Source organism: Trichechus manatus, unplaced genomic scaffold (genome assembly GCF_000243295.1).
Source record: "Trichechus manatus latirostris isolate Lorelei unplaced genomic scaffold, TriManLat1.0 scaffold00017, whole genome shotgun sequence".
In the NCBI taxonomy this organism is placed as follows: domain Eukaryota; kingdom Metazoa; phylum Chordata; class Mammalia; order Sirenia; family Trichechidae; genus Trichechus; species Trichechus manatus.
In genome coordinates this window covers 20549729-20573725 of record NW_004443953.1, presented here as the reverse complement: position 1 = coordinate 20573725, position 23997 = coordinate 20549729, and the positions used below count along the sequence as shown (strand labels likewise).

Below are 23997 nucleotides of genomic sequence, written 5' to 3'. Positions count from 1 at the left end.
GATTCTGACTCATAACAACCCTATAGGACATGGTAGAACTGCCCCATAGGGTTTCCAAGGCTATAATCTTCATGAAGCAGACTGCCACATCTTTCTGCCTCGGAATGGCTGGTGGATTCAGACTACTGACCTTTTCAGTTAGCAGCCATGTGCTTAACCACTGCACCACTAGGGCTTCTTCCTATATGTGGTTTTGATAACTCATTTTCACCTGACAAAAATGTAAGTATTTTTCATGCTAGGAAATATACTTCAACATTGTCTGTTACTGAGGTTAGCAAACTTTTTCTGTGATGGGCCAGATAGTAAATATTTTAGGCTTTGAGGCCTAAGTAGTCTCTATTGCAACTGCTCAACTTCCCCTGTACCAAAAGTAGCCATAGACCATTCCAAAAGGGGATGGTGTGTTGCAGTAAAACTTTATTACAAAAACAGTGAGCTGGATTTGGCCAAAGGGCCATTAGATCTGTTATGGGGATATACTGTAGTTTACTTAATACCCTATTTTTTGAAATTTTAACTTTTTTTTTCACTATTGTTAGTAATATATCCTAGCATCCTAGTATCTAAATCTTCATTTACATCCTTAATTTTTTCCTTAAGGTTAAATTCTGAAAATGGAATTTCTCAGGCTAAGAGTACACCTTAAGGTTTATCTTTTTTTATAAGAGTAGGTGATTTAACACTTGCTTCCTAACTGTGACTATGAGAAATTTTTTTTGCCTCATCTTGTGGTTTTGTGGGGATGGCGGGAGAAAGATGGAAAGAAATATGCCTTAAGAAAGAACCAAAGAAAGACCGGAGGGAAATAAAGACTGAGTTAATGATAGTGATATAAACCTTGAAGAGTGATTTTCTAGAAATAACGAGTCCCTTGGTGGTACAAATGGTTAGCACACCCAACTACTGACTAAAATGTTGGAAGTTCCAGTCACCCCAGAGGCTCCTTGGAAGAAAGGCCTGACGATCTACTTCCAAAAAATCAGCCATTTGAAAACCCTGTGGTGCACAGTTCTACTCTGACATACATGAGGACACCATGGGTTGGGCAACAAGTTAGGAAGAAGAAAATATGAGAGATTCCATACGTACAAAAATTTCTGCTAACATACCAAGTTTTTTTTTTCATAATTCTGTAGAGGTTTATGTAAAACCTTGTGTAGATTGAGTTTGATATTTGGGAGGTGAGGTTTGCAAATTAAAAGTAAGCATTTCTTATTTGGTCTCCTGAGATAGTCTCAGGCTAGCATGATTTTGATTTTTTGTTGTTGTGGTTGTGGTTGTGCTTCAGATGAGGGTTTATAGAGCAAATTAGTTTCTCATTAAACTATTAATACACATTGTTTTGTGACATTGGTTGCCAACCTTGCGGCAGGTCAACACTTTCCCCTTCTTGACCTTGGGTTCCCCATTTCCATTTGTCCAGCTTTCCTGTCCCCTCCTGCCTTCTCATCCTTGCCCCTGGGCTGGTGCGCCCATTAAGTCTCATGTACATGGTTGAGCTACATGTATTATTGTTTGTGTTATGGGCCTGTCTAATCTTTGGCTGAAGGGTAAAACCTCAGTACCAAGTTAAAAGGCATCTGGGGGCCATATTCTCAGGGTCTCTCCAGTCTCTTCTGACCAGTAAATCTGTTCTTTTTTTGTGAGTTTTGATTTTGTTCTACATTTTCCTCCAGCTCTGTCCGGAACCCTGTATTGTGATCCCTATCAGAGCAATCAGTAGTGATAGCTGGACACCACTGAGTTGTGCTGAACTCAGTCTGGTGGAGGCATTGGTAGTTGTGGTCCGTTACTCCTTTGGCCTAATCTTTCCCTTATGTCTTTGGTTTTCTTCATTCTCCCTTGCTCCAGACAGGGTGGAGCCAGTGGAGTATCTTCAGTGGCCGCTCACAAGCTTTTAAGACCCTAGACGATACTCACCAAAGTAGGATGTAGAACATTTTCTTTATAAACTGTGTTACGCCAGTTGAGCTAGATGTGTTCGAGACCATGGTCCCCAGCCCTCAGCCTAGTAATTCGGTCCCTCAGGGAGTTTGGATGTGTCTACGAAGCTTCTATGACTTTGCCTTGGTGAACTTATGCTGACTTCCCCAGTATTATGTACTGTCTTACCTTCACCAAAGTTAATACTTATCTATTGTCTAGTTAGTGCTTTTCTCTCCCCACACCTCCCCTCCTTTGTAACCATCAAAGATTATTTCTTTCTGTGTGTAAACCTTTTCATGAGTTTTTGTAATAGTAGTCTTTCTCTGATTTATTTCACTCAGCATAATGCCCTCCAGATTCATCCATGTTGTGAGATATTTCACAGAGTCATCGTTGTTCTTTATCGTTGTGTAGTATTCCATTGTGTGTATGTAACATAGTTTGTTTATCCATTCATCTGCTGATGGGCACTTAGGTTGTTTCCATCTTTTTGCTATTGTGAATAATGCTGCAATGAATATGGGTGTGCATACGTCTATTCGTGTGACAGCTCTTATTTCTCTAGGATATATTCCTAGGAGTGGGATTGCTGTATTGTATGGTATTTCTATAGCTAGCTTTTTAAGAAAGCACCATATTGTTTTCCAAAATGGTTATACTATTTTGCATTCCCACCAGCAATGCGTAAGAGTTCTAATCTCCCCTGCAGCCTCTCCAACATTTGTTATTTTCTCTTTTTGATTCATGCTAGTAATGTCGGGGTGGGATGGTATCTCATTGTTGATTTGATTTGCATTTCTCTAATGGCTAGTGATTACGAGCATTCCCTCATGTGTCTGTTAGCTGCCAGAGTGTCTTTGGTGAAGTGTCTGTTCATATCCTTTGCCCGTTTTTTAATTAGGTTATTTGTCTTTTTGTTGCAGAGGTGTTGGATTTCCCTGTAGATTTTAGAGATTAGACCTTTGTCAGATTTGTCATAACCAAAAATTTTTTCCCAGTCTGCAGGTTCTCTCTTTACTCTTTTGTTGAAATCTTTTGATGAGAATAAATTAATTTTTAGAAGATCCCAGTTAGCTAGCTTATCTTCTGGTGTTTGAGTATTGTTAGTTATGGTTTGTATCCTATTTATGCTGTGTATTAGGGCCTCTAGCATTGACCCTATTTTTTCTTCTATGATCTTTATAGTTTTTGGTTTTATATTTAGATATTTGATCCATTTTGAATTAGTTTTTGTTTATGGTGTGAGGTATGGGTCCTGTTTCATTTTTTAACGGATGGACATCCAGTTTTGCCAGCACCATGTGTTAAAAAGACTATCTTTTTCTCATTTAATGGACTTTGGGCCTTTGTCGAAGATCAAGGTGGATGGATTTACATCTGGGTTCTCAATTCTGTTCCATTGGTTAGTGTGTCTGTTGTCGTACCAGTACCAAGCTGTTTTGACTACCTTAGCTATATAGTAAGTTCTGAGGTCAGGTAGTGTGAGGCCTCCTACTTTATTCTTCAGTAGTGCTTTACTTATCTGGGGCCTTTTGCCTTTCCATATATAGTTAATGATTAGGTTTTCCATCTTGTTAAAGAATGCTGTTGGTATTTGGATTGGTATTGCATTATATTTGTAGATTGTTTTGGGTAGAATTGACATTTGTACAATATTGAGTCTACCATCCATGAATGTGGTATGTTTTTCCATTTATGTAGGTCTCATGATTTTGATTTTGTTGGGGAAAAAAATGCATCAAACTTCTCTGTTCCTAATGATGATGGAGAAGTAATCAATTAGTGCAGATATTGGCAAACTAGTACCTGCGGCCCAAATCCCTCCCATTGCCTGTTTTTATAAATGAAGTTTTGTTGGAACACAGCCATGATCATTCATTTATGTATGACAGGGTTGAGTAATTGTATCAGAGATTCTATGGCCCATAAAATCTAAAATATTTACTGTCTGCCACCTCATAGAAAAAGTTTGCAGATGTCTTAATTAGAGGAGTGTTATGTTTAGTCTTTCTAAGTTTATTGAAAATGGATCTACAAAAGTATAGGCAATTTAACTACAAATAGGCTAACAAGATTTCAGATGCACAATTTAATTAAGAGACCAAATCTAGGCACTTAAAAGACAGAACAAAATGTAGGAAAATGACATAAAAAATGTTGGACTACAGAGGACTTAATATTTAGTGTAATTCTAGATTCTATGAAAGATTAGATTCAGAGCACACAAGTACTGGCCGGTACAGAGGCACCTGCCTTAGTTATACAAGCCCTGTGTACACACAGTTGGAAAGTAGCCAACTCCACAGAGCTTTGCCATGGTATCTTTAAAAAGCAGTGGTTATACTATGTGACACCAAGTTTCCATGGAGCTTTCCTGAAACAACTTTATTGTAACTTCTGAACTAGGCAACATCAGTCAAATAGGAAAACTCAAACTCTTAAAAAATTTTGAAATCTGTGAACATAGCCTTATTCTTCCTAAGACTATCTTTGTTCCTACAGACTTATTACCTAAATTCAGTTTAACATGACATTAAGAGAGGACAGTTAAAAAATATGGATATTTTCTTCTCTTAGATCTACATGTTGGGTAATATCCTAGATTTTTTAAGAATCTCAAATTACTTAGCAGAAGGTTTCAAACCTGCATAACTTTCACTAATTTTATAATACCATTCTTTACAAAAATCCTGTATGTGGAACTCCTTCAAGTATAATGGAATACCTCTGGACTGAAGTCACAAGTTCCTCTTAACTAGGCCACTAACTAGATGTTGAAAGAACCTGGGTCTCTGCTGCCAGCTACCTGCCTCTGGAATAATGTTATGAGAGAGAAGCCACTAATTTTAATGTTTCAGTTGTTGATTTTAGGGCTTTTTCACAGCTGAACCGAATCCTAACTGATGCGGTTGAGGCAGACTAGTTTATCCCTAAGGGACTTTACAGCTATGTGACTCCACACATTAGAATAGGGTAGAGCTGATGGAGGGAAGTAAATGGAAGTGGTCTATATCTTGTCTAGATAAAGCTGCTATGACAGAACTACATGTTTTACAGTAATAAAAGACTACTGTTGCCAAAAAGAAATTGACTCTCATATTGATGTTGTATACTTTTCTCTCCCCTTATTTGTTTCTTATTTTGTCTTGTTTCTTAAGATTTTCTTTTCTGTAATACTTATTCTGTGTCAGAGCACTTAGTGCTGTGCCATGAATTCTTTGTGCTGTGGTGTTCTTCAGGAGGTTATTCCTGAAGAGAGGTGGCGGCTACGGTACTGAGCCATCCGTAGCTGTAGTAGAACCAGAGAGAGGTATGTCTGTGTTAATGTAGTGACTAAAGCTTTGCATGGGACTTCAGATCACTTAGGGTAGGAAAGTGCAGTGAGCTGAGGACTCACCCTGTCCCATATACGTGTCCTCCTGTAACCCTGATGGTAGTAACAGTAGTTGAATCACAGTCCCACTGTTTTCACAGGTTTGTGTTTTCAGCTATTCAGAGACTTTCACGTCATTTCTTTCTTCTTAAGCAATTACTCTGTTTTGCTGTAGGTTCATTCATTTATTCATTCAATAAATATTAATTGCATTTTGTGCTGGGTTTTGGGGGATATTATGATCATTCAAGACCAGTCTCAGAGCCCAAAGAGTTTGTAGTCAAAAGGGGGAGTCAGATAAGGAAACAGGCAATACAAAACAATAACTGACAAATTAAGGAAGCGTACATTAATTTAAAAAAAAAAATTGAATGAACATGGTTAAGTGGAAAGTTATTGGTTTTAGATTTAGTCGATCTGATTTTCAAGTCCTGATTCAATTACTTAATAGCTGTGTAACTTCGGGAAAATTTACCTCTGTGATACTTGCTAGGTTGTTTTAAGTTTTAAAAATAACATATATACAGCACTTAGCCCAGTACCTGCTAAATAAGTCATTTTCTTCTACTTCTATCCTAAATCGTGGATCTCAAGATTATTGTAGTTACAAAGCCTATAAAAAGAAAGATAATTGCTCCTACTTCACAGGAGATATGAAAAGTTGATATGAAATTATTATTTTTTAAAAGATACTTGGTGAGCACCTTGCCTATAAAGAAAATATTTATAGAAATCTAATTTTGGAGTTGTTTCTTGTAAAATTATACAAAAATTACATTATTAAGCTGTATTGACTGTTAATATCTTAGTAACTTACAGTATTGCTTGTAAAATATGTGATAACACTGGTAAATAAGGAAGTTTGGGTAGAAATGTCTTATATTGCAGTGCAATTCTAATGAAGGTTCAGCAAGGCTTTTGGGAAAACCTCAAGCCAAAGTTACCCATCGGAGAAATCTTATGTCTTGGATTTATTTGTCAACCTACTACGGAATACTTCTGTGTATCCCCACCTCCCCTACTTTGTGCTTTTTGTCCAGAAAGGCAGTGGGTATAATTTTTTTATTTAAATGTTTAAAGAGCATTCAAGAATCACCAAATCAATACTATTTACAATAGCCCCCAATAAGATAAAATACTTAGGAATAAATCTAACCAGAGACATAAAAGACCTATACAATGCAAACTACAAGACAGTACTGCAGGAAACCAAAAGAGACCTGCATATGTGTAAACACATACCTTGCTCATGGACAGGAAGACTCGGCATTATGAAAATGTCAGTTCTACCCAAAGTGATCTACAGATACAGTGCAATCCCGATCCAAATTCCAACGCCATTTTTTAATGCGATGGAGAAACACATCACCAACTTCATATGGAAAGGGAAGAGGCTCCGAATAAGTAAAGCATTCCTGAAGAAGAAGAACAAAGTGGGAGGCCTCACACTACCTGATTTTAGAACCTGTTATACTGCCACGGTAGTCAAAACAGCCTGGTACTGGTACAACAACAGATACATAGACCAATAGAACAGAACTGAGAATTCAGACATAAAATTCATCCACCTATGAGCAGCTGATATTTGACAAAGGCCCAAAGTCTGTTAATTAGGGAAAAGACAGTCTCTTTAACAAATGGTGCTGGCATAACTGGATATCCATCTGCAAAAACTGAAAAAAGACCCATATCTCACACCATGCACAAAAACTAATTCAACATGGATCAAAGACCTAAATATAAAATTGAAAATGATAAAGATCATGGAAGAAAAAATAGGGACAACGCTAGGAGCCCTAATACATGGTATAAACAGAATATGAGCCATAAGTAACAATGCACAAACACCAGAGGAGAAACTAGATAACAAGGAGCCCCTAAAAATCAAACACTTATGCTCATCAAAAGACTTCACCAAAAGAGTAAAAAGACAACCTATAGACTGGGAAAAAAAATTTTGGCTACGACAAATCCGATCAGCATCTAATCTCTTAGATCTACAACATACTGCAAAACCTCAACAACAAAAAGACAACCCAGTTAAAAAATGGGCAAAGGAGATGAACAGGCACTTCGCCAAAGAAGACATTCAGGCGGCTAACAGACACATGAAGAAATGCTCATGATTAGTAGCCATTAGAGAAATCCAAATCAAAACTACAATGAGATGCCATCTCACCCCAACAAGGCTAGCGTTAATCCAGAAAACACAAAATAATAAATGCTAGAGAGATTGTGGAGAGACTGGAACACTTATACACTATTGGTGGGAATGTAAAATGGTACAACCACTTTGGAAATCGATTTGATGCTTCCTTAAAAAGCTAGAAATAGAAGTACCACATGATCCAGCAATCCCACTCTTTGGAATATATCCTAGAGAAAATAAGAGCCATCACACAAATAGATACGTGCACACCCATGTTAATTGCAGCACTGTTCACGATAACAAAAAGATTGAAACAACCTAGGTGCCCATCAACGTACGAATGGATAAACAAATTATGGTATATTCACACAATGGAATACTAATCAAAGATAAAGAACAACAGTGAATCTGTGAAACATAACTTGGAGGAATCTGGAGGTCATTATTCTGAGTGAATTTAGTCAGTCACAGAAGGACAAATATTGTATAAGACCACTATTATAAGAACTCAAGAAAAGGTTTAAACACAGAGAAAACATTCTTTGATGGTTATGACGGTGGGCGGGGTGGGTAGGGAGGGAGAGAGTTATTCACTAACTGTGTAGTAGACAAGAATTATCTTAGCTGAAAGGAAGGACAGCACACAGTACCGAGGAAGTCAGCACAACCGGACTAAACCAAAGCTAAGAAGTTTCCTGACTACAACCAAACACTTCAAGGGACAGAGTAGCAGGTGCAAGGGTCTGGGGACCATGCTTTCAGGGAATGTCTAGGTCAATTGGCATAACAAAGTTTATTAAGAAAATGTTCTGCATCCTACTTTGGTGAGTGGCATCTTGGGTCTTAAAAGCTAGCAAGCAGCCATCTAAGATGCATCAATTGGTCCCAGCCCACCTGGAGTAAAGGAGAATGAAGAACACCTAAGACAGAAGGAAAGTATAAGCCCAAAAGATAGAAAGGGCCACATAAACCAGAGACTGCATCATCTTGAGACCAGAAGAACTAGGTGGTGCCCAGCTACCACGAATGACCACCCCGACAGGGAACACAGCAGAGAGTCCCTGATGGAACATGAGAAAAGTAGGGTGCACAACTCAAATTCTAGTAAAAAGGCCTGAGTTAGTGGTCTGATTGAGACTGGAGGAACCCCAGAAAGCATGGCCCCTGGACTCTCTGTCAACTCAGAACTAAAACAGTTCCCGAGGCCAGCTCTTCAGACAAAGTTTAGACTGGACTGTGGAACATAAAAAGATACTCGTGAAGAGTGCGCTTCTTAGCTCAAGTAGATACATGAGATTAAATGGGCAGCTTCTGTCCGGAGGTGAGATGAGACGGCAGAGAGGGTCAGGAGCTGGCTGAATGGACACAGGAAATCCAGGGTGGAAAGGAGGAGTGTGCTGTCACAGTATAGGGAGAGCAATTAGGGTTACATAACAATGTATGTATAAATTTTTGTGTGGGAGACTAACTTGAACTGTAAACTTTCACTTAAAGTACAACAATAAAAATAATAAAGAGCATTCAAGTAGGTCATCAGTGAATTAAGGATATATTTTGTTAAGATTTATTTATCATTACAATTTGAATTTTTTCTATTTGAAGAATTCAAAAACTGTGATATTTAGAAAATAGTGTCATGTTGTGTTTAAAAGTAAAATGGAATAGCCAAAGGATTTGCTTTTAACTGAAAAGAATTTTTTATTTATTTAAAATGAAGTAGGATAACTACTGCTAAAAATAGAAACTGGAACTGGTTTAACAGTAACACAATTTGTAATACTTCAAAAGTATGAAGGTCGTGAGTTCAAATCATAGTCTGGAGTATGCACATCTTATTCCATTATATGACTGATCTTTCTTTATGTAATACTTTTGTTATACTTTATGTAATAACTGTTCCAAATTTGTAAGTTAATTGTTATAATTGTGCTTTAAAAATAAAGACAAGCTGATGTCACTCCTTTTAAGTAATATAAACATGAGATATCAACAGAATGCAGAACTATTTTCTGAATATTTTATATAAATCATTCTTAGTTATAAATAGGAAGTAGTAGTCAAACAGTGTGAAATGAAGTTCCATGAATGTTTCTACTTATTGTTATAATAGCTACTTTCCTACAAAAAGAAAAAGACAGAGAGATACAGAGAGTGGAAGGGAAGGAAGGGTGGGAAGAAGCATGTGGCTTGTGTTGGCAGGAGCAGCACAGTGACAGTGAGTGACAGCATGAGAAAAATGGATATGTTCTTCCATTGCGGCTGTTCTCCTCTCTGTTTGAATTCGACAAATGGCATGCATCCAAGGGCGACTAAGGACAATACTGTGAGAACAGGATCCACTTCCATACAGCCCTGCCAGATTCATGAGAGTAACGGTGCATCTGCTTTTGTTGCTGCTGTTCTTGTTACTTACCTTGTCAGGGACACATTGCTGTTTTTGTGGCGCTTCTTTTGTGAGTTCACACTGCATTACTTTCTTTATCATGTCTGTGCCGGACTGTGTATTGGCAAGCCAGCACCGTTTACCCCTTCTGCAGCTTGACTGATAGAATATGGCTTCCTGAAAGTGTGCATGTTTGTTTTTTCCTCTCCTTGTGTCTCCCTGTCCTACTCCACCAAATAATGCAATTTAGGTATCTGGAAGTTCATTACAGTTGATCTATAGGGGTTTTGTTTTGATTTGTTTCTGTCTATTTTTTCTAATAGCAAAATTTTTATTATATATTTATTTATTGGCCCCTTCTAATAGCAAAATTCCACACACTGGAACTGCTTTTACTTTCTCTTTTCTCTTGGAACTGTTTTTGTCTTAGGGAAGTATCTTGTTTGAAAACATTTATGCCAAACACATTAATTGATTTATTTAGTAAACTTTCAGTAAATTCCTGAAAACTTCGTAACACTGTGCTAAGTGGTATTACAGGTTGATTTAGTGAAGTACATAAAAATAATTGGGTTGTGAGGGTAAAATATTCAAATATATTTTCACTAAAATACTATTTAAATTATACTACAATGCTGATGTTTACAAAATGCTTCCAAATGTTTTGTTGTAAAACATAGTTAATATAGGTGGCTTTAATTATAGATTATTTTCCTCAACCTTTACCTTAGATTAGCTGTGTTGCCATTAGAACATTTAAACAGCTTGCATTCTGAGCTTTGTAATATTAAATTTTTTAAATGCTTTTCAAGACTAAACTTTATAATGTGTTATATTTTAGGTCAGAAGACATGTCTTCATCTACATGGCATCTTTCCTTACCTCTATGTGCCATACGATGGTTATGGACAGCAGCCAGAAAGCTATCTTTCTCAGATGGCATTCAGTATCGACAGAGCACTTAATGTGGCTTTAGGCAATCCATCTTCCACTGCTCAGCATGTGTTCAAAGTGTCATTAGTATCAGGAATGTAAGTATATGATAACATGTTTTCAAATTTGTGTTTATCTGTATATCTATTGCTATTCTAATTAGAAGAAAACATCTGATTCACATGTACTCTGTTCTTTTTTTTTTTTTTTTTTTTTCCTAGTGGAACTAGGGAGAGCTTCTTGCTATAACTTTTTAAATAAATTTCTGTTGCAATGAAAAATAGATAGATGGTTAACAGTGATCTCTCTTAATATTTCCTATTCTTCTGCTTCCTAGAACTAGAAATTCACTCATTCAGCAAATACTTCTTGAGTACCTCCTGTATGTCAGGCACTGTTTGAGGTGCTTGGGATATACTGATGAACAGAACAAAGATCCCCATCCCCATGGAGCTTACATTCTAGTAGAGGGAAACAGACAATAACCAATAGGTTATTAATAAGTTTGTTTTTTTTATTAAAAGGTAAATAATGCTATAGAAAAAAAGACATAGAACAGGATGAGAATCGGGTGTAGGGTGGAGAAGTGTGCAGGTAGAACTTTTAGATAGTGCAATCAAGGAAGAAGGGTCCCAGGTGGCACAGTGGTTAAGTGCTCGGCTGCTAACCAATAGGTCGGCAGTTCAAACTCACCAGCTACTCCACAGGAGAAAGTTGGGGCAGTTTGCTTCCATAAAGATTTACCACTTTGGAAACTATGGGGTGGTTCTACTCTGTCCTGTAGGGCTGCTATGAGTTGATTCAATGGCCGTGGTTTGGTTTTTTTTTTTTAAATCAAGGAAGGTCTCATTGACAAGGCAAATGACATTTGAGCAAAGACTTGAAGGAGGTAAGGGAGTAGGAGCAACATGAGGCCCAATGGAGGAAGGAAGAGGGGAGAGTAGGACAAAATGAGGTTAGAGAGGTATGAGAGGATGGAGATCGTGTAGGCCAGTGGTTCTCAAAGTATGGTGACAGGATCAGCAGCATCAACATTACCTAATATGACGGCTGTTAGAATGCACCTCTCAGATCATCAACCACAGGGAGCATAATTGACCAATGGCCCCAGCTACTGCACACTGAAATCTAATCCATCACCCCATATGAGCTGAAAGCACTTTCCAGAGGCTGCTCTCAGCCAATGACTGAGCATGGTAGGGATACTAAGGTAGGCCTATTTCTTAATATAGAAAGGTAGGAGACATGGAACTCCTAATGGGTAACTTTGGCTTGAGGTTTCTCAGACAGCCTTGCTGAACTTTCATTAGAATTGCAGTTTAGTATAAGACATTCCCCCCCACATTTTCTTCTGTCCTCCTCTCTTTCACTTGGGATCAGACCTGTATGAAGGTCTGATGGCTCTCCCCGCCTCTGCTGGTTCCCTCCTCATTTTTTCTCACAGGCGTGTTCTCTAATAAATTTCTTGCACATTCTGGCATCTTTATCAGAGGGCTCAGACTAACATAGCTGGGAACTCAGTAGAAATTCAAATTCTTGGGTCCCCCCATAGACCTACTAAATCAAACTCTGGAGGTGGGGCCCAGCAATTTGTGTTTTAATTAGCCTTTCTGGTGATTCTGATATATGCTAAAAGTTTGAGAACCACTGCAGTAGGCTACGGTAGGGACTTCGGCATTCACTATGAGCTATTGCATGATTTAGAGCAGACGTGGTCTGAGTTTACTTGAAAGGATTACTCTAGCTACTGTGTTAAGAAGAGATTATGGAGGGACAAAAGTAGAAGCAGGGAGAGCGTTGAGAGTCTGTTTTGTTACGCTGGGTGAGAGAATATGATGTCTTAAACTCTGGTAGTAGCAGGGGATTAGGCAGTAGCAGTGGAATAGTGAGAAGTGGTCAGCTTCTGGATCTGTTCTGAGGGTACATCAACAAGATTTGCTCTCTGATTGGAATAGGGGTGTGAGAGAGAGGAGTCAAGGATGAGTACAAAATTTTAAGTCTATGCTACTAAAAGGGTGGAATTGCCAACATGCAAGACAGAGAAGGTGCAGGTAGAACAGGTTGGCAGGAAAGACCAGAGCTTATATTGGAATGTGTTGAGTTTGATATTTCTGTATGAAATCAAAGTGGAAATCTTAAATCTGTTTTCCTCCACCTTTTAATCTAGACTTTCCTTCAGACCATCACAGTAGCCTTGATTGAACTCTTTTCTTCTATTCTTCAATTGAAATCCCTTCTTCTATTTTTATCTCACTCCAGAGCAGCAAAAGTACTTTTCTTATAATGTAAATTGGATCTTTAAAACATCATTTAAAATCCTTGAGTGGCTTCATATTGCATATAGAACAAAATTTAAACTTCTAACCACAGCTTATGTGATCTGACCCCTGCCTTATGCTGAGACTTTGTTCAATATACTCCATCCAGAAACACTGGTCTTCTTTCAGTTCCTCTAATAAGCCAAGCTCTTTCTCACCTAAGCTCTTTGTGTATGCAATTTTTTGAGTGCTCTGCCATGCTCCTAGGACCCCTGATGGCATAGTGGTTAAGAACTTGACTACTAACCAAAAGGTCAGCAGTTCGAATGCACCAGCTACTCCTTGGAAACTGTGGGGCAGTTCTGCCCTGTCCTATAAGGTCTCTATGAGTCGGAATCAACTCAGTGGCAACAGATCTGATTTTCTACCATGCTCTCTAATCCTTCAAATCCTTCACCTCTCTAGAGAAATTTTCCCTGATTACCCTATCTAAAATAAATTGCCCTTATTATTCTAAATCTCAGCCCAGTATTTGCTTCATTTAACACTTGAGATAGTTTGCAGTTATTTTAATTTTTGTTTGCTTAATTTGTGTGTGTTTCTTGTTTCTCTTACTAGCATGTAAGCTCCAGGAGACAAAGAGCCATCTTTGTCTTGTTCATCATTATGAACATCATTATGAACCTTGTATGGTGCTGGGCACTTACTTAATAGGTATGGCTCCATAACTGGCTGAATAAAAGAATGAGGTGAAAGTCCATACTCATCCCATGACGGCAGCAATTTTGTTAAAAATAATCACCAGCTTTATCTTTTTAATTGTTTTTGTGCTTTAAAGCTTTGCAAGACCTTTCCTATATATAATCTTATTTCAGAGGTGAATCTCCAAACAGCCCAGTGAAGTGAATAGTCACCAGTCTTTCTATATTTTTGGTGGGTATTTATTACAGCATTGCTATATTCTCAAGAGTAGTTGAGTGACAGATCTGGATACCTAGGGGCAAAAAATGAGCTGTTCAATCTAATTAGTGGTTGCCATTCTCTTTTTTTCTGCTATTCTAATATTTTTCATTTTTTCTCTTACCTGGGTTCCCTTTTCTCTCACCATTCATTCTACCTTCTCTGATACTTTTACTCTTTCAGTACTCCATACTTCTTTGATAGACAAGGTTGCATCTCCCTACCAAATTAAAATTTGTACAAGATTTAATTCCAGTTTTTCTAGACTATGCATTCAGGCTGTGTTAAGAGATAGGGCCATGACACATTAGGCTCATTTCTGAGATTTCTTGCCATTCAGCTACCATGATTCTAGAGAATCTCTTATAAAGAATAAACAAATGACCTCAGTGCATGTAAGTTATTTAGCTGAGATTTTTCACGTTCTTCCTCATTTTCCTTCTTGTTGTTATATTAAAAAACTAGCTCTAATTATCACATACAATTTTTTAAGCATCAAAATATCTACTTTCAAACTCTTCCTCTGTTTTACTTCCTGCCTAAGAGTTTCCCTGGGTATCCATACCATCCTATGTTGCTGCCTTGTGAACTTGCAAAATTAATAATAAACATTGCTGGACAGGGAAAGTGATATGTGTTGTTAAATAAAGGACTTTGTTTATGAAGAACGCTTAGTTTTTGATGAAAAAAAGAGGGGATAGGAGAAGGGCCTGAAAGGTCTCTCTTCTCTCATCATGTTCAGAGTAAAGAGAAAAAGGCCACTTTTTAAGAGTCATATTGAATTGAGATTAAGTTTGCTGCTCTTTTTTGTCCTTAGGTTTTTGAAAGTAATACTCTTAAAAACTTTTTAAAAGAAGTAACCAGATTTCAACATTTTGTATGTTAACCTATGGTAGGGTTAATTGAAAGGTCTTTTTTTTTTTTTGATGATGTTAAATAGAAGTAAAATTGAACTAGGCCAAGTGAGTCTAATTAGGACAATAAGTTATATTATTTCATCTGTGAATGATGAAAATAATTTGAAATATCTTTTTCTTATATTTCAGGCCTTTTTATGGTTATCATGAGAAGGAAAGACACTTTATGAAGATCTATCTTTATAATCCTGCAATGATGAAAAGGTACAAAGATAAAGGAAGCCAAACTCTAAATAACTATCACTTTAAGTATTTTAGTAATAAAAAGAAAAATATAGATGAAAGGCCTGTATACTTTGTATCATTATTAAAGAGACCATGATATGTATATATATGTGCACTGAGAGACCCATGAGTGGGCTAATGTTTATGCAGGGAGGGATCTTGGTTTATGATCCCCAACTCCTTCTTTCCTGTTTTAGGTTTAGGGAGTTTGTGGGAGTATATAAGGAGAGATGAAGACTACCTTGTATAATCATAGTGCTTTGCTGGGTATAGAATACTAAGAGAAACTTACTGTTCAGTTTGAAAGCAAGGAGAAATGTGTGAGAGGCCAGGGTGAAAGGGCTTCTGAGGTCTTAGAGTCCAACTAATTCCTTACTAGACATTAGCGAAACTTTATATCCTGAGTTTTTTTGTTTTGGTAGGTTTGTTTGTTTTTTTCTACCCCCTATCCTTCCCTTAGTCTCTCTGCCTCTAGTTCATTTTCTCAGTCATCCTGGAGCCCAGGTTATTGGTAGCAGGAAGGGCAAATGTATAGAAGACTTCAGCTATCCTTTGGGTTCAGAACAAGGGTTTTTACTCTCTGTGGTGACAAGCTAGGGAAAACAGGGCCTTGGAGGAGGGCTGAGTGTTGTTTTTTCAGGAGGGTCTCTCTGTCAGTAGGTACTGGGTTCCAAAAGGGAACATCCTTTTGGTAAGATGCAAATTGGATGTTTCCCCAGAGATAATTTCAGCACTAAGAGACACAGCAAACAAGGACATGGGGTTTATTCTGAGTACTTCACTGAATCATGCCCTAATCCAAATGTTTATTCCCTTCTCTGAGTAGTCAGTGAGAACTAGTTTTCTCTGTAGCCTCCCCTTGACCTTACCTTAAACAGTATCTATGGTGTAAGGTACCACAAGCTGTGATTTCTTACTCCTTGCATACAGAGCAGCAAGAGAGTAAACCTTAGTTGTTTTTCTTCTTCTCCACAAACTGTGCTAGAAGAGGAAACCATGTACAAGTTTTTTAATAAATAACATGTAAGCTGTAATTCTACTTGAAATATAAATCTGTTTTTCTTCCTTGCGACTGTAGCAATCACATACTGTTGAAGTATTCCCAATAAGTTTGCATTAAATTATACAGTCAGCTTATCACAGTGCCCATCTGAAGTTACCTAATTTGTTGGTGATTCATTCATTTATTCATTTTTAAAGGAGTGTGTATAAAGGGCCTACATTATATGATGCACTGTGGAAGTTGCTGAGTAAACAGTGGTGAATAAAACTTGCATGATTCCTGCCCTTAGGAAACTTACGGCCTAGCAGAGGAGACAAATGGTGAACTAATACAAACATAATCAGAAATTGTGATATAGGCTATGACGGAAAAGAGCAGGCTATGAAAGAAAATTTTTCTCCATTTTTTTGTTATTTTTTATTGTACCTTTATACATTTGAGTATACATTTGTTTATACATTTGTGTATCATTTGTGTTATAATGCTTAACTAATACACAGTGTAGTGATAAGAGCCCTGACTCTGAAACCAGACCACCTGCATTCAAATTCTGATTGTGCTGCTTACTACCTGGTTAACTTTAGGCAAGGTTATTTAATCTCTCTGTGCCTTAGCTTTCACCCTTTTAAGAGGGTTGATCTTAGTATCCGCTATTCTGAGGATTAAATGTGTTGATATCTGTAGATCACTTGGAACAGTGCCTGGTGCATTATAAGTGTTATTTATGTACATGTTAGCTATTGTATTTACGTGTAAAATATTGCAAAATATTGCAGTTTGGACCTTACCCTTACTCTTAACTCTCTTCACTAGAGGTAATCACTTTTAAGAGCTTGGTGTATGTCCTGTTTTTCATGCATTTATATGTACCTATATGCATGTATTCTCTTTTTTTAATTTACATGTAAAATTGGTATCATACTAGAATGTAAATCTCCACAAAGGCAAAGATTTTTTGTCTGCTGTGTTCACTGCTGAATCCCCAGTACTTAGAATAGTGTCTGGCACATAGTAGTCAGTCAGTAAATATTTGTTGGATAAATGAATGAATACTATTCATGTCTTTTGGGAGCTATGTCACCTCTTGTTTCCTCTACTTGCTCATCTCCTGTGATTTTTATTTTCATTCTTCTTAAACCGCTGACTCTCTTGGCCATACTCTGGAATTGGTTCTCCCCCTGAAATTTTAGATGCAAACATCTTGATTTCTGACTACAATCTTCCGTCCTTTTTTCAAACAATTTTTTGAGGTATATTTTACATGCCACAAAATTCACACTTTTTAAGTGTACACAATTCAATGATTTTTAGTAAATGTGCTGAACTGTGCAGCTATCACCATAATCCAGTTTTAGAACATTTTCATTGCTCCAGTAAGATCCTTCATGTCTGTCTTCTTTTTAACTCTGTCCCTGAGTTACTCTTACTCCAGCTGTTCTTAGGCATCAAGCCCCTTGGCCACACTATTACTGCCCCATCTTGTAGCCTCCTCCTGCAATTAATTCCTTTTTTTTCCAGCTTAAATTTAATGCTTTGTCTTCTCAACTCCCTTACCTGCCAAGGGAAACCATCAATTCTGGATTAATACATTTATTTCTCTCTGCTAAATGCTAGTTTCTGATTATTGCAGGATAAAAAAATCAGATTGGTACCACTGTCAATTCATGGTTTTCAACTTCACCCGGGCCCTCCCCTGCCCTGCCTTACTTCTACTTTATTCTAATTAACTTTCTTCACCATTTTCCACCCTTTTTACTCGGATGTTAAGCCTCTGCTGAGGACTTGCCTCCTACTTTACAGAGAAAATGGACCCATCAGTCTAAAACAGAGGTTCTCAAAGTGTGGTCTGAGAGCCCCTGAAACTCTTCTAGGGACGCTGCATGGTCATAATTATTTTCATAATAATACTAAAATGTGATTTGTCTTTTTTACATGTTCACTGATGGTGCAGAAGCAATGGTGGATAAAATTGCTGGCACTTAGCCCAAATTAAAGAAATGGCATCAAACTGTACTAGACATTGTATTTTCTACCACTAAGCAGTCATAGCTAAAAAAAAAACGAACAAAATAAAATGTTTTACTTAGGTATATAAATAATAACACAGTAAAAATTTTTACTTTTATTAAATCTTAACCTTTGAATATATATCTTTCTAATATTTTATGTGACAAAATGACATTAAGCATAAGATACATCTCCTGTTTGCTTAAGTGCTGTGATTATCTTTAGGAAAAGAAGCATTTATATGATTGTTCTTAATTGCGAACAGAACTAGCCACTTTTTTTTAAATGGAACACCATTTTTACTTGAAAGAACAACTAATAGACATACTATTTTTACTTGAAAAAACAACTAATAGACAAACCAGGTTATGTAGACTTGCATATTTGTCAAGACATTTTCTAAAAAAAGAACAAAGTGAGGCTGTCACTTCAAGGAAAATAACTGATAGTATTTATTGCCAATGATAAAATTTGAGCTTTCAAACAAACATTAGAATTTTGAAAACTCTTTATTCGCCACTGTGAGCTTAACAGCTTTCCAGTACTTAAGATTGTTCTGATGAGATAGGTGTTGATATTAACAAACATGATTTTTTCATATTGTAAAATGAAATGCATCAATGTTTAGAAGATCTGCATAACTTAGTGGACCTATATTTTCCAAATGACCAATGTATGGTGTTAGAAAATTATGCATGGTTAAAAGATCCATTCAAAGTACAAGACAGACTAATAGATTTTAATGTAACGGTACAGAAAGTTCACTGATCTGGTTTCAGATTCTATCTTGCAACTAATCTTTAAGAAATAACCACTTGTTGAGTTTCCATGTAATATCAAAGGAGAATATCCACAATTATCTGAAAAGACTGTTAAAATAATCTTCCTTTTTCTAATTACATATTGCATGAGGCTGAGTTTTCTTCATATGCTTCAACCAAAGCAGTATATTGCAACAGATTGAGGAGAAGCAGATGTGAGAATCCAGCTGTGTTAAGTCAGACAGAGATTTGCAAACATGTGAAATAATACCTCTTTTCTCACTGAATTGTTTTTGTTTTGGAAAATAGAGCTATATTTTATGTTTTAAAAATTTATGTTAACACATAATGGGTTTATTATTGTTATTTTAAAATTAGTAAATAAGTATCTGAAAAATTTCTCAGTCTTAATTTCTAATATGGTAAGTATCAGTAGATATAACCTACATAAACAAAAGCTCTTTGGGTTTCCCAATAATTTTTAAGAATAAAAAGGGATCCTGGGACCAAAAAGTTTGAGAACCACTAAAAGAGAACTCTCTTGATTTTCTGTCTAAACCCCTTAAACTGTGTTCATATCTGTTCTCTCTTTATTGCTACCTGTTACAGTGAAAAAGATCTCCCTGCATCACCTAAAAGGCTCAAGATCCATCCTCTTTGTCCTTTTCAAGGACCTTTTCCGTTTATAATGTGTCCTCATCTCCCTTTCCCACACCATTTAATAAGACTGTTAATTTTAAACACACACATTCATAGTCTTAGACACTTGCATAGCCATTCTCCTTGAAGGATTTATCTCTACTTTGTGGATTCGGTTTCTTACTTCCATTCACTCTTTAACTTATTCCTATATGGCTTCTACCCCAACCATTTTACTGAAACTGCTTTCACTAATGACCTCAGTGTTGTTAAATCCAGTGAATACCTTTTTGCCCTTAACTTTTGACCTTGTAGCAGCATTTATGATGTCTTAAAACAATCTCAAATGTTGGCTCCTGTGTTACCAGCCTCCTTTGGTTTTTCTCCTACCTCTTTGATCATTCATACTCATACCATTTTGTTGGTTCCTCTTTTAACATCTGTAGTTACTCCTTAAGGAGACAGCTGTAGTTTCTTTTAAGGAGCCCTGCTGGCCCAATGGTTAAGTGCTCAGCCGATAACCAAAAGGTTGGCAGTTCGAACCTACCCAGCGACTCTGTGGGAAAAAGACCTAGCAATCTGCTCCCATAAAGACTACAGCCTAGAAAATCCTATGGTGCAGTTATACTCCATCACATAGGGTCACTATGAGTTAAAAGTCAACAGCACCTAACAACAACAATTGTTCTTTGTGTTTCTGTCTTAGGGTTTCATCTTTCTATACTCTCTCCTCTCTGCAGTCTTCTCTACCTCCATGTTTTGTTTTGTTTTTGTTAATCTTTAAACATTTGACTTTCAAATGTGTGTCAGTAGCCTAAATTTCCCTCCAGAGCTCTTGATCAATATACAAACCATCTACTGAATAAATAGATTAACACTGTGGTTGAGGGTGAGTGTTCAGAAGTCAGAGAGAATTTGGGTTGAATTTTAGCTTTGCTACTTTTTATTTGTCCGATTTTGGCCAACTTTTTAAATTTCTATAAGACTTAGCTTCCTCATTTGTAAAATGGGGATAATAGGCTTATCCTCTATTATCTTATAACTTGAGATTAAGTATTTAAAGCACTTAGCACAGTGTCTAGTACATTAGGTACCATCGAGTCTAGTAATAGTGCTCCAAAATATGTTAACTTGCCTCTGCTCTGTTAATAGAATTATTCTTATCTTCATTATTATTAATTTCCAATATTATTGTAGAAATCTACCTCAGTACCCCACTACCTAAACCCCAGTAGGTCTGAAATTGAGTTTATCCTTGTTCGTGCTGTTGTGTGCTGTCAAGTCAATTCTGACTCATAGCAACCCTATAAGACAGAGTAGAACTGCCCGATAGGGTTTCCAAGGCTGTAATCTTTATGGAAGCAGATTGCCTTGTCCTTCTCCCACGGAACAGCTGGGGGGTTTGAACTGCCAACCTTTCAGTTAGCCAGCTGAGTGATTAACTGTTGTGCCTCCAGGGCTCCTTGCGTTTATCCTTATTCTTCCTCAAAAACAAAAACACACCAAAAAATGAACAGTTTGTTTTTCCTCCAATATTTTCTGTTTTAATCAGTGGCAGCAGCATCAACCAGTTGCTTAAGCCAAAAATTAGCCATCGTCCTCAACTCCTACCTCACCCTCCCTGTCTAGTTAGTCATCAAGTCCTGACCATTTTATTTCCTGTATATCTTCTGAGTCAGTCCGTTCATGATCCTTGTTTCAGCCACCATTATCTTCGTTTTTCCACAATAGCCTCCTCACTCCCTATCTCTAGTCTTATGCATTCTGTAGTTAGCCTGGTCATTTCACTTTGTTCTGTTTCCTTCTCAGTTAAACTCCAATACTTATTCATATGTCTTAGCAGGCTCCACATTATTGGGCTTCTCACTACCTCTGTAGCCCCACCTCGCGCCGCAGCTTCTGACGCTAGGTTACAGCTTTACTCAGTGGCTTCAGTTGCTGAATAAGCTCTGTTTTCTCATGATCCTTTACATGTGCAATTTCATTTGCGTGAAATATTCTTTCCTCCTCTCAGAGAAAAAGGACCTCCAGTTCATCTCTAGCTTAGACACTTCCCTCCACGAAGGCTTTACAGAAACCACCTCTATACCTCTGATTAGGTGTCTCTTCTAGATGCTTCATATGCTTTCTCTGCATTCCGGTTATTATATTATTTGTAATTGCCTGTTGTTTGTATTTCCCATCATGAAGGAAAAAAACTCAGAAGAGAAAAATACTAAAATGATAACACCTCTGAATGGTGAGATTATGAGTCCTATTTCCTTTTTGATTTTTTAGGATGTTTATGTAATCTTTTCAAAATTATTTCTGTAATTTTTAAAAGGAAAAGCTCATATTTTAAAAACCTTTTTGACATTTTGACTTTTTTAATATGGTTAGTATTAAATTGGTTTTAGAAGTCAAAATAGTCTTTACCCATGAAGGTATTTTGTTTTTGTTTTGTTGTTATTTCCTTTCAGAGCATAGTGCTTACTTTAAAACTGGATTTAAACTTTTTAATTTCTAACAAAATACAAATTTCCAATAAAAATTGAAATGAAAATTTTGTGTGCTAGTATACTGTGTTTTATGCTCTATATTTGTGTAGTAATTATTTCACTTAGCATTTTAGGGAATAAAATTTTCTGATAAAACTTTTTTTTCTAATTTAGGATATGTGAACTTTTGCAAAGTGGAGCCATAATGAATAAATTTTACCAGCCTCATGAAGCGCATATTCCCTACCTCCTGCAGCTCTTCATTGACTACAATCTGTATGGAATGAACTTAATAAATCTGGCTGCTGTCAAGTTCCGAAAAGCAAGAAGGAAAAGTAAGGTTAATTTCACAAGTTCAAATTAACACTTTGACACAAGTGTTATATAATCGATGATTTATAAAATAATACATGTTTAGAAAATAATTGCTGAGTGGATAAAGAAAAAGAAATATACAAAATGGGATTAGAAGTAGCCAGGAAAGCATCTCAGAAGAAATGGTTTTTGTTTTCTTTGTTTTTATAACAGCTACTGAGGTATAATTCAGATACCATATAATTCATCCATTTAAAGTATATGATTCAGTGATTTTTGAGCATATTCACAGAGTTGTGCAATTGTCATCACAATAAATTTTAGAACATTTTCATCACCTGAAAGAGAAACCTATATACCCTTTGGCTATCAACCCCCTACTCTCCCCTTCTCTAACACTTTGAAATCAATAATCTACTTTCTGTCTCTATACATTTGCCTGTTCTGGACATTTCATATAACTGAATTATATGATATGTGGTTTATTGTAACTGGCTTCTTTCACTTAGCATAATGCTTTCAGGGTCCATCTATGTTGTAGCACGTATAACTACTTTCTTCTTTTTTTTAATAGAGACACTTACAGGTATAAATTTTTCTATAAGTATAGCATTTGCCGTATCCTGTAAGTTATGGTATGTTGAGTCTTAAAGTATTTTCTAATTTCTCTTGTTATTTCTTCTTAACCCACTGGTTATTTACAAGGAGTGTATTGCTTAATTGCTACATATTTGCAGGTTTCCCAAATTTCTTAAGAAACTATTTTTAAAGCTTAGTTTTCATGGAGTTAATAGGTATGTCTGGTGGAACATGGGGAGGAAGGCACCCCAGTAGTGGAAATGTCAAAGGTTTGAGTCCAGCAGTCTGGGTTCTCATCTTGATTATCAGTTGACTGTGTTATTAAACATAGGTAAAGATGTTGGCCTCTCTCACAGGAAGGTTTTGAGAATATATGAGATACGATGTATATATAAACTACCTGACAAATAGTAAGTGGTTCTTAAATATTTGTTCTCTTCCCATTCTTTGGCCTGTATTACTTCATCTGACTATTTTTTTAAAACTTACTTATGCTAACAAACGTTAAAATTGGCACTTTTTTACTGTCTGCCACTTCTTTTTGGTAAAATATTGTCGTCACCACCATCAGGGCAGGCAAAGTAGTTCCAAAATACACAATAGGCAAAACTGGCTACTAAAACTTTTTTCTAAATTCAAATTAGAGTAAAATCTAATCCTTTGCTTAATTTACAAAGCCCCAAATGATCTAATACTTACCTCCATCTCTATCATTGTTTTTTTATTCTTGCTGGTAGCTCATTACTTTCTGACATCACTGGCTTTTTTTTTTCCTATACCATACCTGGCCTGTTCAGACCCTTGCACTAGTGGCTCCCCTGCCTGGAATACTCTTTTCACTACTCTGCCAGTATCTGGCTCCTTCTTGTCACTCAAATCTCAGTTTAAAGGTCACCTGCGCAGAAGGATCTTCCTTAAACACCAAGTCTAAATAGTCTCCCGTCACTGTCATATATCATCTACTTTAATTCTCTACAAAGCGCTTAACACTCACTGACTGATTTTTTTTTTTTTTTTTTATTGTACTTCAGGTGAAGGCTTACAGAACAAATAGTTTCTCATGAAACAGTAGTACACATGTTGTTTTAT

The 23997-nt window shown here is 36.7% G+C and overlaps 1 protein-coding gene across 8 annotated transcripts in view; it reads left to right on the top strand.

Moving 5' to 3' along the window:
- Nucleotides 1–23997, top strand: part of REV3L (REV3 like, DNA directed polymerase zeta catalytic subunit) — a 197236-nt gene that overhangs the window by 66426 nt on the left and 106813 nt on the right. For 6 of the 8 annotated variants that reach the window (XR_002823319.1, XR_002823318.1, XM_004372470.3 and 3 more), the window contains 3 exons: nucleotides 10676–10865; nucleotides 15032–15106; nucleotides 22189–22349. Coding sequence is in view for 6 of the 8 variants with exons in the window: in XM_004372470.3 (XP_004372527.1) it covers nucleotides 10676–10865; nucleotides 15032–15106; nucleotides 22189–22349 (426 nt within the window). In the remaining 2 variants the exon portion in view is untranslated. Of the gene's footprint in view, nucleotides 1–10675; nucleotides 10866–13643; nucleotides 13740–15031; nucleotides 15107–22188; nucleotides 22350–23997 lie in introns of those variants that run through there. The other 2 variants (XM_023727678.1, XM_023727674.1) reach the window with 2 other exon arrangements.